Source organism: Ochotona princeps, chromosome 21, assembly GCF_030435755.1.
Source record: "Ochotona princeps isolate mOchPri1 chromosome 21, mOchPri1.hap1, whole genome shotgun sequence".
NCBI classification, from domain to species: domain Eukaryota; kingdom Metazoa; phylum Chordata; class Mammalia; order Lagomorpha; family Ochotonidae; genus Ochotona; species Ochotona princeps.
The window spans coordinates 29162508-29179749 of NC_080852.1; the positions used below are offsets into that span (position 1 = coordinate 29162508).

Sequence of the window (17242 nt, forward strand, 5' to 3'; positions counted from 1 at the left end):
GTGGTCTGGCGCCACCCGGTGGCGGTGAAGACGACTGCATGCGCCCTGGGATGACGAATGCCTGAAGCTTGCGGGCTGGTTGGTGTCTGCTTAGCTGGTAGGGTGTGCAGGGATTGATCGGGGAACACCTTCGTTTCTGCCTTCCTGCTTTTCAACACCAGGTGCTGGCTCTTTCCTGCTGGGCCTCTTCCCTCCTCCCTCCATGTCCTCTGTTACACACCTCTGAGCTGGTTCATAGGTGGCTGGTCCCTTTGCATGCTAGCAAGACAGACTGTGATTAAGATGTCCAGAGCACGGCAAGGGCGAAAATCTCCCTCCCTGCTGGGATGTGAGGAGCTAGATTTGTCCTCTGGGGGATGCACATTCTCCAGGGAACTGAATGGCATTGCATTCTGTGGCTCACGCTGTGGTCAGACACACCTGAGTGGGCCTTGCTGAGCCTCCGTGTCTTGGCAGCAGCTCAACCTGCCGGGCCAGACTGCCTTTCCCAAGATAAATAATATTTAAGCCATTTTCTTCTACTTTTCATATTGTCACATTTCCTGCTAAAATTTAAAAATGATTTTTTTTATGGGACTGGCATGATGGCTCAGTGGCTAAATCCTCCCCTTGCATGCACAGGATCCCATAGGGGCGACGGTTCATGTCTCCTGATCCGAGCTTCCTGCAGTGTAGATGCTGTGGGAGGCAGCAGGTGCTGGCTCAGTGATTTGGGGCCCCCACCACTCATGGGGGAGACCTAGATGGAGGTCCAGGTCCTGGCCCAGTGCTGACTGTTGGGGGCGTTGGGGAAGCAAATCAGGAGATGTGATCTCTTCCTCTTAAATAGACGAAATTTGTTTTTTATAACTCAAATCATCTTGTTGTTCTGCAAGTGCTAGCCACTATTCACTTTTACCTCCCTTTTAAAAGCCTTAGTTCTTTTTTTATTAGAAAGGCAGATTTGTAGAAGAAGGAGAGACAGAGAGAAAGATCTTATGTCCACTGGTTCACTCCTTAAGTGGCCCCAATAGCTGGAGCCGAGCCGATCCTAGACTAGGAGCCAGGAGCTTCTTCCAGGTCTCCCATGCGGGTGCAGGGTCCCAAGGCTTTCGGCCATCCTCGACTGCTTTCCCAGGCCACAAACTGGGAGCCGGAAGGGAAGTGGAGCAGCTGGGATATGAACCGGTGCCCATATGGGATGCTGGTGCGTGCAAGGCGAGGATTCATCCACTAGGCTACTGCATCAGACCCCACTTTTACCCTTTACATGACCATTTTATGTGTGTGCGCTCGCCCGCACGTGTGTGTGTGTGTGTGTGTACATGTTGTGGGGGAGAAGTTACTGAAATGCAATTTTGCTATTTTGCAGTTATCTGGCTTGCTTTTTTCCCTTCCTAATATACCCTGGATATCTCTGGGTAGTGCAGTATCTTCCAGTCCCTCAAGGAAGTGCCGTCTGAATGGCTGCGTGGCATCCCAGCAGCTGGCACGGGCGTTTGTATCGCTCCTCCCAGGCTGCCAAGTGGGACCTGAGTCTGTATTTACGCGCATCTTGTAATTCCTTCCCAACGCTGACTCCTAGAGGGCCCAATGCGTTCGAGGTTGATGGGGCAAGTGTCTGCTCCAGGGAGCGTTTATCCTTCCACACTGTGCGCGGACAGGCGTGCTGCACAGCCATGAGGAGCTCACAGGTGACCAAGTACCGGAAGGTTCAGTATGTTGGCGTGTTTAAGGCTTCCCCTCTGGCGTGTTTGGTTTAGAGGTGACCTGCTCCACCTCTCCCGTTAAAAGAAAAAAGCTGCTCTCCGGTTGGGATGTCTGAGAACTCCCTGCACCTGCTTGGTGGAGCTGGAGCCTGGGCTGGGACTGGTACTGGGGCTGTGGACCCAGCATGGAGCCCCTGCCCTCCTGTGCCCGGGAACCCCTGCCGCCGCTGCGGCCTCTCGCGCCCTCTGCTGGCCGCATCTGCAGGTGCAGCCCGGCTTCACATCTGGAGCTTGGGGTCCAGGGCACTGCACCCCCAGGCTGGACTAGGCCGCCCCGCTGCTGCTCTTAGCGAGGGGGCTGGTTGTGCCCTCATCACCTTGCAGGACGGACGGCGGCAGATCCTCCTCTGTCTCGGCATGTTGCCTTCTTTTCCTTTTTTCTTTTTTAAAGATAAATTGATTTAAAAGGCTGAGTGACAGAGAATGAGAGGGGGATGCGGGGGGAGCGAACTTCCATCCACTGGTTCACTTCTTAAATAGCTGCAACTGGGCCCGGCGCAATAGCGTAGCTGTTTAAGTCCTCACCTTGAACACACCGGGATCCCATATGGGCGCCGGTTCTAATCCCAGCAGCCCTGCTTCCCATCTAGCTCCTTGCCTGTGGCCTGCAAAAGCAGTTGAGCATGGCCCAAAGCCTTGGGACTGTGCCCCTGGAAGAAGCTCCTGGCTCCTGGCTTCGGATTGGCTCAGCTCTGGCCTATGTGGCTGCTTGGGAAGTGAATCATCGGATGGAAGATCTTCCTCTCTGTACATCTGCCTTTCCAATCAATAAATAAATAAGTAAGTAACTAAATAGCTTCCACACCAGAGGTAGGCAGGGCTGAAGCCAGGGGTGAGAAGTTTTTCGGAGTCTCTCTGAGCCATCCTCAGCTGCCTTCCAGGGCGTTAGCAGGGAGCTGAGTGGGAAGTGGAGCAGCTGGGACTGGAGTGGGCATGGCACCGCAGGTGGGGGCTTCGCACACCGGCCCCTGCACCTGCTGTGTCCGTGTGCTGGCTCCGCACGCCGATCCTGCCCTTTGGTCCACAGTCCTCCTGACAGCCCACCTTTGTGCTTCTGCCCTAGGCCGGAAGCTGCGAGGAAAAGCCTTCTATTTTGTCAACGGCAAAGTGTTCTGTGAGGAAGACTTCCTGGTGAGTGTCACCCCGTGCCCATCGTCCCCTGTGGTGGCCCAAGCCTGCTGTTCTCAGGGGTTTAGTCTCTCCCATAGTCCACGCTGTGCCAGCGACACCTGCCCAGGCTGAGCCCCAGCCACGCTGCTGGCATCTCTCTGCTCACAGAGTACGCCCCACCTCCTGGCTGTCACCGGGCCGTTTGTACGTGGTGTGTCTGAAGTAGACCACGTTACCTTGCCAGTATTGACACCTGCTCCCTCCCATGGTACCCAGTGCACAGCTGGCAGCCAGTCCTCACCTGCTTTTTCTGCTTGGCCCCATCCCCTCACACTACCTGCCCGGGGAGGCCTCATAAGGATATCTTTGGTCGGCTCTGTCCCAGCGTCCACAGGGTGCCAAGTGCCAAGCTACCTTGGCAGCTCCCTGAGCTCTAGGCCTTCACGCCTCCCCCGTGGCCTGCGCAACCTTGTACCACCATGTGCTGGCTTAGGTGGTTTTTTCCCCGCTCTGCCTAGCTCACACCTGTGCCTCTCTGCCCCCCCCCCATGGTGTGGTGCCCCCCGCCGCCATGCCACCTGCATGCCTGGCTGTGCAGTGAGGGCAGAGTTGCGGTCTGGGTTCGAGTCTTTCTCCCCCGAGAGCCCAGACCAGCTCCTGTGGGTAGCACTATAGCCCTCTTCTCCCCTCCGAGGAAAGTGCTTGCCTGTGTCCCCATGGCAAGAGTTAGATCGTGGCGACTCCTGTTGGCCAGGGACAGGGACCTGCATGGCAACGGTGCCCCAAGACTCCTGCTCCCTGGCTCGGGGCTGCTCCCTGGCTCGGGTCCCCGCCTCCTATAGGCAGAGTTCTCCTCTGTCTCAGGTACTGAGTGAAGGCCGGAGCCAGCAGTACTCTGCAGGCCCTAGTCGTTTTCCAACTGTTGGTCAGGGGAGCCTCCTCGGCACAGGAGTTGCAGTGCCGTGGGTTAAGATGCCGTTTGACACACGTGCCAGTCATATTGGCATACCTGGAATTGAATTGTGCCTCTGCTTCCAACCTTTTCTTGCTGATCCAGCAGGCAGCAGATCGTGGCTCAAGTGCCCAAGTGCCTGCTGCCCACGTGGGAGACCTGGGGGGAGGTCTCGGCTTCCGGCTTTGTCCTAGCCCAGTCCCAGGTAGTGCTGATGGGGGGGGGCTAGCCGATGGAAGATCTCTCTGATGCTCTGTCACTTTGTTTCAAACAAAGCACAGAAAGAACTCACACACACACAGGCGCACACACACACACACACCCCTAGTCCTTTAGTCTCATTGGCTCCCATTGAGTCTTACGCTGGTTTGTGGGGAAGATCCTGGGTGCTGGAGGAGCACGAGGCTCTGACTGGCCAGCTCTGAGCCAGTGTCCTGCCTTGCACCAGCCCTGGAGAACGTCATAACCCCAAATGGCGACAGCAGCTGGAGCTGGGCTCTCTCGAAGCCAGACGCCTGGAGCTCCGTCTGGTCTCCCCCCCTGGGGAGCAGTGACTCAAACCTTGGGGTCCATCTTTGCTCTGCTTTTCCAGGCTTAATAGCCAAGAGTTGGGTTTGACATGGAACAGCGGGGACTTGAACTGGGTCCCCTGTGGGATGTTGGCAGCAGGAGGTGGGCTAATTTGCTACACCACAGCTCTGCCCATACATTAAGCCCTTGTTTTTAAAGAGTTTTTGTTTAAAGATGTATTTATTTTTATTGGAAAGTTAGCTCTACTGAGAGAAGGAGAGTTAGAAAGATCCTCCATCCACTGGTTCCCTCCCCAAGTGGCTGCAACAGCTGGAGCTGAGCCAATCCAAAGCAAGGAGCCAAGAGCTTCCTCTGGGTCTCCTACATGGGTGCAGGGTCCCTAGGCTTTGGGCCGTCCTCAACTGCTTTCCTAGGCCACAAGCAGGGAGCTGGATAGGAAGTGGAGCAGCTGGGATATTACCAGGTGCCCCTGTGGGATCCCGAGCAGGCAAGGCGAGGAGTTATCGAGCTGGGCCCTGCATGAGCCTTTTAGGCAGAGCCAGACTTGAGCCAAGTCTGTCATTCTGCCTCATTGGCCATGTTAGCTCGAGAAGGTCACTTAGCGCCTCAACATTCCTTTGGGATTCTCACAGGTACTTTATAGGATGGCTTTGAGAGTGAGCATGGGATCGAATCTGAAAACACAGAAGGCCGGATTCTACCCCTTGAACTTCCAATTCAGTAGATTTGGGGGGCCCAAGAATTTGCATCTATTTTTTTAAGAATATTTATTTATTTAGGGCCCAGCACAGAAGCCTAGTGGCTAAAGTCCTCATCTTGCCTGTGCCGGGATCCCATATGGGCGCTGGTTCTAATCCCAGCGGCCTTGCTTCCCATCCAGCTCCCTGCTTGTGGCCTGCAAAAGAAGTCGGGGATGGCCCAAGGTCTTGGGACCCTGCACCCCCATGGTCTCCCGTGGGAGACCTGAAAGAGGCTCTGGGCTCCTGGCTTTGGATTGGTTTAGCTCCGGCTGTTGCGGCCATTCTCTATTGCTTTTCCAGCCATAAGCAGGGAGCTGGATCAGGAGTGGAGCAGTCGGGACTGAACCAGCACCCATAGGGGATGTTGGAGCTACGGGCAGAGGATTAGAGTGTACCGCCACCGTGCCGATCCCTTAGGGTGGTGAGGACAGTCCACGGCTTGGCACGCAACTGACTGGTTCCCATGGGTCGCCAGGGCCCCGCCCAGGGAGATGTGTCCTTGGGAGGACCATCGTGGCTCTAACTGGCTCTCTCTTTCCTTCACAGTACTCGGGCTTCCAGCAGTCTGCCGACAGGTGCTTTCTGTGCGGCCACCTGATCATGGACATGGTGAGGAGAGAGGGCGGAGCCAGGGCGCGGCTGGGGAGGCGTGGGGCCAGCTGGCAGTGGTGGGGCACGGTGCTTCCTGTCTTGTCTAGTGGCTGATTGTATTTCTTCTTTGAATGTTTTCAATAGATTTTTAAGAATCTGTTTAAACAGATACAGTTCTGAGATCATAGTAACAGCCCCTCCCCTGCCCTAGGCCGGTGTTCTTTTTATCTTTCTTCCTTTCCCCTTTCTGTATTTTACGTTTTTTAGATAATAGATTTTAAATTTATGTTACAGTGAGAAGATTTAATACTTTACTGAATAAGCTGTTTTGTAAGCTAAAAGCAAAAAGATGCTAATTTATGGCAATATAGCCAATGGCCACGAAGCAATAATTGAATGGGAAAGTGACCATTTCTGCCCCATGTTGTAAGTTATAAAGTAATCACAGATCATGCCAAGCACAGTGGTATAACACCCTCTCATTGGTTTGACAAAGCAAAGTTTAACAAAACGATATTTGCAACAGTAGTGCTACACATAGCTTTTTTTCCTTTTTTGATTATTTTTAAAACTTTAATTTCTGTATATAAAGGAGACCATGTGGTATTGGACTTTCTGGGTCCGGCTTATTTCTCGCAACATAATGTTCTACAGTTGCGTCCATTTAACTGCGAATGCCAGGGCTTCATTCTCTCTTTGTAGCTGAATAATATTTCGTTGTGTCTTTGTGCCACATTCTCTCCTTGAGTCCTTGGATGATGGACATGTTGGTTGGTCCCATATTTTGACTGTGGGGAGCGGTGCTGCTGTAAACACGGTGATACGGATTTTTTTTAAAGGTTTATTTATTTATTTATGTATTTATTTGGAAAGTCAGGTTTACAGAGAGAAGGGGGTACAGAAAGAAAGATTTTGCATAAACTAGTTCACTCCCTGAATGGCCATAATGGGTAGAGCTGAGCTGATCCAAAGCCAGGAGTTGCTTCTGGGTCTCCCTCGCGGGTGCAGGGTCCCAAGGCTTTGGGCCATCCTCGACTGCTTTCCCAGGCCACAAGCAGGGAGCTGGATGGGAAGTGGAACAGCCAGGACAAAATCGGCACCCATATGGGATGCTGGTGCGTGCAAGGTAAGGACTTCAGCCACTAGGCTACTGCAGCAGGCCCAGTGAGTCCTGTCTTTTGGGTATATACTCAGTAGTGACATTACTAAATCATATGGCAGGTCTGTTTCTCATTTTTTTTTAAGAACTCTCCAGACTTTTCTGCAGTGGCTGCACTAGTGTCCATTGCTGCCTACAGTGTAGTGGTGGCCCCCTTTCCTATATCACAGCGTGTCACTGCTCTGGACCGCAGCCGTCCGCCCCAGGGTGAGGTGCTGCTTACTGCGGGGATTATGCTGTGCGTTTCCCTGCTGGCTCTTGGTGTGAGTTGCTCTTTCAGACCTGTGGGCTATTTGAGAGCTGTCTGTGGAAGGGCTTTGCTTGTTTCCCTACTGCATTGGCTGGAGGTTTTTTTTTTTTTTTGGTTGAGTTTTTGAAGTTGTCCACGAGGTCCCTCTGCAGGGCAGTGTGCCTGCTTGAAGAGAGTCCACGCTGCTGGCCTCCCTGCGCCAGCATCTCTCACTCTCCAGGCAGTGCGTGGTTGTGTTTCTGAAATGTTCTCTCCTCCCCTAGACATTTTTTTTTTTAATTAATGTCCTATAGGTTTGTGTATGTATGCGTGATGATGGGAGGGTGGTGGTAATCTTTTAAAAATTTTATTCATTTGAAAGGCAAAGTTTTATATATATATATGTGTGTATGTATATATGTGTGTGTATGTATATATGTGTGTGTATGAATATATATATATATATATATATATATATATATAGAGAGAGAGAGAGAGAGAGAGATATGGAGGAGGGGCAAGATCTTTCATCTACGGCTTCATTCCCCAATCAGACGCAACGACCGAGGTTGGGCCAGGCCGGCGCCAGGAGCCTGGAACCTCCAGGTCTCCCACGTGAAAGACTTAGGCCGTGTGTCACCACCTTCCCAGGTGCACATTGGCAGAGAGCTGGGTTAGAAGTGGAACAGCTGGAACTTGAGTGGCACCCCAGGGGACGCTGGCATTGTAGGTGGTGACCCCGTATCACCAACTCATTTATTTTTGTTCTAAGTCAGCTTCTGTGGTGCGGATGTTAGCAGAGTCTGTTTTGCTGTTCTGTTGACGGGATTTTGATGTTCTCCTGCTGGTGGGGTCTGTGCAGTTTCCATTTGGGGGCTTTTTTCTGGGAACTCCCTTGGGCATGACGTTGACAGATGCTAAAGCACCTGCCTCTGCTGAGTGCGGGCTAGCGTTTTTATACAACAGCAGCGATCCCACCCACCTTCCCCTCACCCCCCATCTGTGAAGGGGTCTGCTGTTATCCCGGCTCTGCGTGGCCTTCTGGGAACCTGTCCCTCTGTCTGCTGTTTCAGGGCAGGGGGGCAGGAACCCCAAATCCTAATCCCTCCCTTCCCCAAGTCCCTGCTAGGCTCTGCAGGGCTCCACGTCAGCAGAGTTTGTGCTGGATTTTGAGTGTCCATCTGACGCATCCCCTGCGTGTGAGGTCAGCGCTGTTCGAGCGGAGGGTGTGATCACAGCCTGTTCTTGGTTCTGCTCGTCCTAGGATGCCTTTGGTCCATAGAACATGCCTTTTAACTGTTGCTGCATCCTGTGCCACCCCAGAGCCTAGTGTTCCAGCACAGCCATGATGGGTTGCTCGTCGTGATTCTGCGGGTTGGGAATTAGGTCAGGGCTCAGCAGGATGACTCTTCTCTCGGTGGCCTTGGGCTGACTCTCAGCTTTGTTCAGCTGATGGCGCAGATGACCTGGCCTATAATGAGACTATTCCAGGCCTCTGTCCCCAGAACCTCTAATCATGCAGGGGTCAGCAGGAGAGAGGAAGCAGGAGCTGCCAGTCTCCTCTTGATGTCTCCTCTTGATGTCTTTGACATGGAAATCTCAAGAACATCGTTGCTTCGTCATTGACCAGGAAAGTCATAAGGCTGGAGGCTGATGTTGAGGCACAGTGCGTTAAGCCACCATTTGCAACGTTGCCAACCCCTATCAGAATGCTAGCTCCATCTTGGCTTTTCTGCTTCCGACCCTGCTCTCTGTTAATGGTCCTGGGAAAGCCATTTGTGGGAGATCTGGATGGAGTTCCAGGCTCTTGACTTCTCTCTGTCTCCCTCTCAAGAATGTCAGGAAATCTTAAAAAGTCCCAGGACTGTCCTGATTTGAGGAGAGGGGAGATCTTGGATCTTCTCCACGTCTTGCCGTGAGGGTGCATCTGTGCAGCAGGAAAGGCAGGAGCGGAGTTTGGGAGGACGTCAGCTCCATGTGGGATAAATGCCGTCTTGCAGTTCTTCTCTTGAACTTAGAAAGCTCTAGTGACTGCCTGGTGGCAACGCCAGCTTTCGGGACAGAACCTTCAGTGGCTGCCAAGAAGCCTAACCTGCCCAGAACGATTCCTTTAGACACCACTCTTGATTCTCCAGCTGACCGCCACATTCCTGCTCCCACGTCATAAAATGGTTGTCACTGGTGTGTGTGTGTTTGATAGCGGGGAGGAGCGAGACCTTCCTTTGCTGGTTCACTCTCCCAAAGTCCACAGGCAGGGCTGCCAGACTAAAGCTAGGAGCCTGGAAATCCATCCGGCTCCCTTAGGTGGGTGATGGGGACCCCAAGACCTGAAGCCATCAGTCCGTGCTGCCTCCCAGGGTATGTGTGAGCAGGAAGCTGGATGGGAAGCGGAGCGGGGACTTGAACCCAGGTCCTTTGATAGGGGATGTGGGTGTCCCAGGTGGCATCTGAAGCACCCCACTGGACACCTGCTCCAAAACGAGCGCCGTGATTGGCTTCGGGAGCAGGTCTCTGGTTTCACTTACGCATCTCATCGGCCGCTCCCACCTTCTCTGTGGCTCGTGGTCCGAGTGCAGCTCGGGTGGTGGTGTTCCACGCTGTGCAACTGTTCACGTGTCCCCTCGTCCCTCCCCTCCCTGCTGAGTGTCGCTTCTCCTCTGTCCCGCCCCAGATTCTGCAGGCCTTGGGGAAGTCCTACCACCCGGGCTGTTTCCGCTGTGTCATCTGCAATGAGTGTTTGGACGGGGTGCCCTTCACGGTGGACTCTGAGAACAAGATCTACTGTGTCCGCGATTACCACAAGTAAGGAGGCGGGCGAGCTGCCAGGAGCTGCATGCCCAGGCTATGCCCACCTTGGCAGAGTGACCCGTGGGCACCAGGCAGCGTGACTGCTGGCTGCTGGCTTCGTCAGTTCTCCGTCCAGCAAAGTCAGGGGTGCTGAGGGATGTGGCAGGGGCCTGGAGTGGGCAGGTGATGGCACTGCTGGCCGGGCCTCAGCAAGAACCCATCGAGCCCCATAGCCCCGGTCTGTCCTGACCTCCAGGGCATCTCCTGGGTTGGTCTCCACTGCTCTCAGCTGCCTGGGCTCACACTAGGCCTCAGACTGGGAATAAGCAAACGGGTTAGCCTTCAGCCCCAGAGAGAGCGCAAGGCAGCCTGGTGTGTGCTTCCACAGCTGGGGGGCTGCCCCCAAACAGTAGGGCTGTGTGGGCCCCAGAGTGAGCCCGGGCTGGCATGCCAGGGCTGCCGGGACACAGAGGAATGGGCGGGAGGCAGCCAGCGAGGGAGGCCAGGTGTAGGCCCCCGGAGCCCCCTGCTCTGGCTTTGCCTTCTAGAATTCGTGGACGTTGACTCTTTGTCCCTTCCCCAGGGTGCTGGCCCCCAAGTGTGCAGCGTGTGGACTCCCCATCCTCCCTCCTGAGGTAAGACGCCCCCTCAGATGTGCTTCAGGCACCGTTGAAGAGCTGAGGTGCTCCCTGGGGTCCTTACTGAGAGCTGAGTTCCATCCTGGGAAAATACCCGTTCTTAGGCCCAGCTTGGAGGGGGAGCGGGAGTGCCCCTTTCCCGTGGCTGGGCGGCCCCTGCCCAGTGCCGCCTTCAATGTGCGCATGCCTGGAGACAGGCCACACTGTCTTACCCATCTTCGCACGGGAGTTTGTCTTCTATTCAAAAAAAGATTGATTAATTAATTTGAAAGGTAGAATTACCGAGACACATACACAGACACACATGCATGTGCACACACATACATACAATCAGAGAGAGAGAGAGAGAGAGAGAGAGAGAGAGAGAGAGAGACACATCTTCCATCACTTGTTTGCTTCCCAAATGGCTGCAACAGCCAGGGCTGGGCCTCTCACTAGGCACAGGGGCTCAAGCCCTTGGAGCGTCTTCTGTGCTTCCTCAGGCACATTAGCAAGGAACTTGGATCGGAAGTGGAGCAGCCAGGACAGCGCCCACGTGCAGGCTGTGGCTTAACCCTCTAGGCCGCAGTGCTGACCTCATGCTGTTGCCTGGAGATCTTTTTTTTTTCAGCATAGACTCAAGTCCTTCCAGACGTAGGCCTGCTGTTCGTCCCCTTCCTGTTTCCTATCCCACTCAATACTCTAGAACCTTCTTCCCTCCCCACAGCAGGGCTCCCGTGTTGCCCAGCAGCCTCCCTCACTGGGCTCTTATACCCATCCTGGTGTTTCTTTGGTGCCAGGGCTCAGATGAGACCATCCGTGTTGTGTCCATGGACAGAGATTACCACGTGGAGTGCTACCACTGCGAGGTAGGCCCGCCCTGCCCCTGGGAAGCCCAGGAGCACGGCAGGGCAGGTGTCTGCCATCAAGAGTTGCTGTGGGGGAGGCAGGGGAGGCAGGTGGGGGGGCTGGGGCAGGAGGGTCTTCCTTTGCTCACATAGCTTCACCCCTGGCTAGAGATGAGATTCGCGGCTCCCACTGCCTCCGTGGGATCATGGCCGGTGCCTCTCCAGGGGCCTGGAGCAAAAGGTGAAGCCATTTGCTGAGCAGTGCTCTCCGTGCACACAGAGCAGCAGCTGCCAGTAGAAATGAGGGAGGCACAAACCCGAGCCCCAGGAGCTTTCTGGCAGCTGCCTTTAAGAGTTAGGAGGAACAAAGTCACGTTTCAGCAGATCATCTAGAGAAGATGACTCCTGAGCTGTGTCAGCTTGCTGGTGACACGGCTGGCGGCCCCCACGGCGGCAGGCCTTCCCCGGATGGGAGCTGGGTGTTTGTGCTGGGACGGACACACGTAGCACCCTCTGCTGACTTCGGGGACTGTGCCAGTTGTGGGGTCTTGGTTTTGCTTTCATTTCCACCTCTCCCGCAGGACTGCGGTGTGGAACTCAATGACGAAGATGGCCACCGCTGCTACCCGCTGCAGGACCACCTGTACTGTCACTCCTGCCACATCAAGCGGCTGGAGCCGGGCCCCTCGCCCGCGGCCCTCCACCAACACCACTTCTAGCCAGAGCCCCTTGTGGACCCCATGGCGGGCAGTGGGGAGGGGGTGCTAGCCAGAGCTGTGTGGGGAGGCCCCTGCCTGTGACTTCCAGTGCTCCTGGTGGGCAATTTGGGTAGAGGAGGAAGGGGGCTAGGCTGGCAAGTTGTGTGTGTGTGTGTGTGTGTGTTGCGTGTGCACGCATGGGCACCTTTCCTTCAGGCAATGAGCTGGGTGCTGTCCCTGGTTCATTGCCACAACTTCATCAGCTCACTCAGGAAGAGGCCCGGCCATGCATAACGTGTCCACCATGACACTGCATCTGTGCCACTGAGCAGACCCTCCTGGCCCTCTGGTCATGCCCTCAGGGAGAGCTTTGCCTAGAGGGCATTTCCCAGCATCCTTTGCAGTAACAACTCAGAGGCCAAGACCCTTCACCCTACCCTCCTTAAGGAAACTCTGTGCCCAGACACTGCCTGCCGCCTATACATTTACACACATACACACACACACACACGAGTGTGTCTGTGCCTTAACACCCTTGCCCACCCCCATAGAATGCCTGCTAATTTTAACTGTGTTAGGTCACGAAGGAGGAGGCTCCAGCCTGTGCTTTTGTCCCAGGCTGACTCTGCTGAGTAAGCCCAGAGCCTGGGTTTGAAATAAGTGAGGTGAGGCCCCCCTCTTTGCCCACCCACGGCCCTCTGCATCCCCTCCCCACTATCTTTGTCCCGCTGGAGGCAGCTGAGACCTCCCTGTTGCCATGGCGAGTACTTCGCTGAGTCCATGTGCTTTGGGGGCAGACCGTGGTGCAGGCACCAGGACCTGCTGCCCACCTGCTAGTGCCGTTTGTTCTGGGTGAGCTGACAGTCTGACTTTGCGGCTGCTGCTGCTTCTGCAAGGCGAGTGGCAGGACCCCAGGTGGGGACATCCCTTGCACCTGCTTTGGCTTCTGGGTATTCCTGTCCTCATAGAAACTGGGAAACAGTTCCCAAGAGACAAGGGGAGGCTCTGTGTGTGACACACGCGTGAGCCAGCATGGAAGGACGCACTTTGGGAGAACTTGCTGCATTCCAAGTTCTTGGCCACAGGCATTATGTTGGAAGAAACCAGTTCAAGGTACACTGCTTTTTGTCCACTCCATTTCCAGATGTTTCCTTCCACTTTCAGTCTTCCATGCACAGGAAATACCTCACAGGTGCAGCTTCACCAAATCACACTTTATCGAGGAGCAATGTGACCTTCCCACAGGTCTCGGATTGTCCAGCCCTGCTGGCCTTGACAGGATTGTAGCTGAAGGCCGGCTGGGAGTAGGTCCAGTGGACCTTCATGGCCGTTGTCTTATGCATTTCAGCATGCTGGCACCCTGGGGAGACAAGGGCTGGACTTCAGGACTACCTCCTGAAAGCCTAGGTGCAATTTACACCCTGGAGGCCACAGGTATTTTACATAGGACAAGGACTTTGGCCCCTGCAGCCTGTGGGGAGGACTGCCTGGCGCGGTGGCTCGGTGGTTCGAGGGCCGAGGGCCGGGGCTGTCTCTGCATCGCCAGCTGCCGGCTTTCCTGGATCGCCTTACAGCCCCATCTGAGAAGCCCGGGAGCTGGACTGCCCACGCTGGGGAGCTGAGCCCCGCCATGCCTGTGAGAGCCAGCACTGTACCAGGTCAGGCTGCTCACAGGCCACATCTTGACTTCACTGGCAAGCTGTCACCTGCAAGTGACAGACTGCGCCCATGCACTGCGGACTGGTTCTTCCATCTTGAAAGAACACAGTGTGTCTGAGTCCTTTGGCCAGGTGTTGGCTCAGGCGAGCTGTGTGTCTTCCTCACTTCCTATTCACAGGACCAAGCCTCCTGAAACCCCAAAGGATGCAGAGGGCTGGGGAGCTGAATCCTGAGCCTGGGCCCCTCCCCTGACTTCCTGCTGCGTCATCTGGCTCAGCTTGGCAAAGCTGGGGAAAGGGAGGAAGATGGAGACCACCCGTGTCTGCCCACCTGCCCTTGGCAGCCTGGAATGTCAACCCTCCTGACCCCTCCTTGGCTCCACTTTTGAGGCAAGCAACGTGAAGAAAAACTGTGTTGGCACCCACCATGAGAAATAGCAGGAACTGGTGTGCAAATTGGGTAATCAGTCTAAAAATCACTGATTTTTTGGTTTATCAAGGCCAAAATGCTTTTGAGAATGGCATCTTGCATTATTTAACTAAGAGCCTTAAAGAAGATTCTGCACATTCTAGCTCCCTTAGCAGCTGCCTGCTCTGCCTCGGTTTCCCCGAAGAGGACATGCGGCAGGAATCTGAAATTCTCTCTTTGGTCTCAGGAGCGTCCTTTGCACAGGAGCTGTGAAGAGATCACCTGTTCTAGAAATTCTTAGCTAAGTAGGATCGTCACAGGATTGCATCTGTGGGTACTTAATAGGAAAACGCAAAGACCTGATACAGCAAGATGTAGACATTTTTGGTAAGAAGTTAGAATAAGTGGCTGTTGCTCAGTATCCCGGGCACCTCTTAGATGTCAGAAAAACAAGGATGGTGGTCTGACCCAAGCTCCCAGAGCCAGCCTCCCCCCCTCCCCTCTTGTGTCTATAGTAGGAGAGAGCATTGGTCCCTCACCAGGGCCAACCAGCTCGAGGCCTGCACAGGAGCCTAATGCATTCTCCAGGTCAGAGCTCCAGTCAACCCGAGTCGCCTGCTCGCCACCACGGCATCCTGGGCAGCTGGCAGCATAACCAGGGCCTTCTGCTCACCTCCCCGCATCCTCAAGGCTGTGGACGCTGAGTCCCGTGTGCGCCATGAAAGCTGACAGTGTTCACGCCTGAGAGAGGGGAGGGAACTTGACAGCCCTTCCCAGCCCGGGAAACACTGGGCTTTGCATCCCTGAAAGGGGGCCTTGTGCGGACACTGGCGCCTTGCACAGCAGCTGGGCCTGAGATCCGGGTCTTAAACCTCTGTCTACTAGGACCCACTTTCTCTTCTGTACTCTGTTTGTGTGCCAAGAAATAGTCTTCACTTCCCAGGTAGTATGGGAAGTAACTTGAGCAGGAGAGAAAAAGAGGAAGAAAGGGAGTGAAAAATAGAAGCTACCTTTCACATGTAGGAGGTTGCCATGCGATGCATGCAAGTTTCACCGTGCCAGGGAATTAGTTTCCTCTGCCTCTTTGTTTAGTATAAAATTATTCAAAATTCTACTCTTCTGCAAAATTACCCAGAATATTATGACAATGAAACAACACCAATTTGTAGACTATTAAAGTGCTCGCCAACATAATGATGGTGTTTCGTGGGCCTTTTGTGTGTGTGCAGTGAGCTCCTCTCTTGGCGAAGGTTTGTTTTTGTGTATTTTGGAGATCGAGTGACATAGTTAGACACAGAAAGACCTCTCCATCCACTGGTTCACTCCACGCATGCTTTCGTTAGCCAAAGCTGGGCCACGCACGTCCCTGTCTTCCATCCTACGAATCCCTGAGACCAGTGAAGAGGAAGGAGACTTTGCAGGTGTGATGACAGACTATGAGAACGGGGAACTGTTTCTGGATGAATGAGAGGCCCAAGGTAAAGCACCAAGACCCCTAGAGAGAGTAGGCCGGCACAAGCCAAACCCTCGGGCAGTCTATGAAAAGAATGGATTTTCCCTCCTAGGCTGCTGGATAAAAGTGGGGTTTGCATTCTCTGGGTTGAACTCCAGAATGCAGTGCACATAGACAAGTGTGGGGGAAACGGGAGAGTGGTCAGAAACTCCCTGGCCAAGGAGGGTCCAGGGACAGGCTGCTTCCAGGGACCGCCCCTCCAGTGGCCCAAGCTGTCCAGGACAAGACGGTGGGCCTGTGCTGGCATGAGACCAACCACTGACCCCGGACACTAGCTGGGAAGGGAGAATCCTCTCCAAAGAGATGGTTCATGTGGGCAGTGTGGACTGTCCCTACCAAAAGCTCCAAGTAGATGTGGCCAACAACAACAATAAAAAACCTTTCCGTTTAAATAGGTGTGAAAAAAAAGTATTGCATTTCAGGAAGTGATACAATTTATGAGAAAAAAAAGATACTACCAGAATGTGTGTGTGTTTGGAGAGCAATTATTTGAAAACATGTATCAAAAAAAATCCTTAGAATGTTCATAAAGTGATTCTTCAAAATGTCCACTGAGTCATTTTTACATCTAGAAATTCTTAACAAAACAATAGCATCATATATAAAAATCATGTCCAACTGGTTATAACCTAAATTTCCAGCATAAGGGTTATATTAAAAACACCTAGTTCTTGGAAACAAAAGTGAAGAGAACTAGGTGCTGAAATGTGTAGAATTGAATGAAAGGTATATGGAATGGCTTGATATATTACCAAAATGTCTTATTCTACTTTTTCAACATAAATTATACTTCAGACATGTGACCTGTCATTCTTATTTCCTGTAGTTAATGGTTATTTATATAGAAAAACAAAATATTTTATATGTAAAATATGATAATAAAAAAACTTGTTCCTTGAGGAAATATCTTCAAAGGATATTTGATGATCATAAATCTCAGACAAAAATTTAAGGAAGACATGGTAGCCCCAAATGGAAAAATACACGCGCAGGTATGTTTGTTTATAAATGGGAAGGGAGGTGTCCATAAGGAAAAAAAAGTGTTAATAGCGTTGGTAGTAATGATCTTGGGAGCTTATTTCCCGTTAGTTTTATGCTCAATAATCTGTCGTTATGGATCATCTTAATTTCTTTGAGTTAAAATGTATTGTGCGAATTATCTGATGGGCCGGAGAGTAGTGGACAGGGACGTGGCCACTGCGAGGTTTCGGGGCCTTTGGCGGCCCTTTCGTGTCCTCCAGGCTTCCGAGCCGGGGCACCTGTGGAACCAAGAACAGGAGCTGGCTAGATTTGCAGGGTCCTTCCATTGCCCAAACCTCCCGATGGAATTCGAGGGCTCGGGTCTGGAATGGGGTCTCCCCCTGGGCCAGGGCGGCAGACTCCCAGCCCCTGCGGATCCGCTGGGCGCGCGCAGCGGACAGCTGCGTCAGGACGGGGGTTGCAGAGGCTCCGTGGTAATGGGGACCAAAGGAGGGCTGCACCCCATTAGAGACGCGTCATGTGCATGCCTGGCGCCGCAGATACAAGTTAAAAAAAAAACACCCTGGGGACCCAGGAGAGGCGTTGAAAATCAAGACGTTGAATCTTAGTATTGTCCCAGTCCGCTCCAAAGAAGCCCTCTGAGGCACAAACGTGGCAAAAAAGGAACACGA

The 17242-nt window shown here is 53.4% G+C and overlaps 1 protein-coding gene across 1 annotated transcript in view; it reads left to right on the forward strand.

Annotated features, from left to right (window-relative positions):
* LIMD1 (LIM domain containing 1) overlaps window positions 1–12662 on the forward strand; it is a 39760-nt gene extending 27098 nt beyond the window's left edge. The window contains exons 3-8 of the mRNA XM_004581399.2: window positions 2812–2879; window positions 5628–5690; window positions 9732–9862; window positions 10431–10482; window positions 11265–11333; window positions 11894–12662. Of these exons, the coding sequence (XP_004581456.2) occupies window positions 2812–2879; window positions 5628–5690; window positions 9732–9862; window positions 10431–10482; window positions 11265–11333; window positions 11894–12031 (521 nt within the window). The 3' untranslated portion in view covers window positions 12032–12662. The remainder of the gene's footprint in view (window positions 1–2811; window positions 2880–5627; window positions 5691–9731; window positions 9863–10430; window positions 10483–11264; window positions 11334–11893) is intronic.
* Window positions 12663–17242: the final 4580 nt, after the last annotated feature.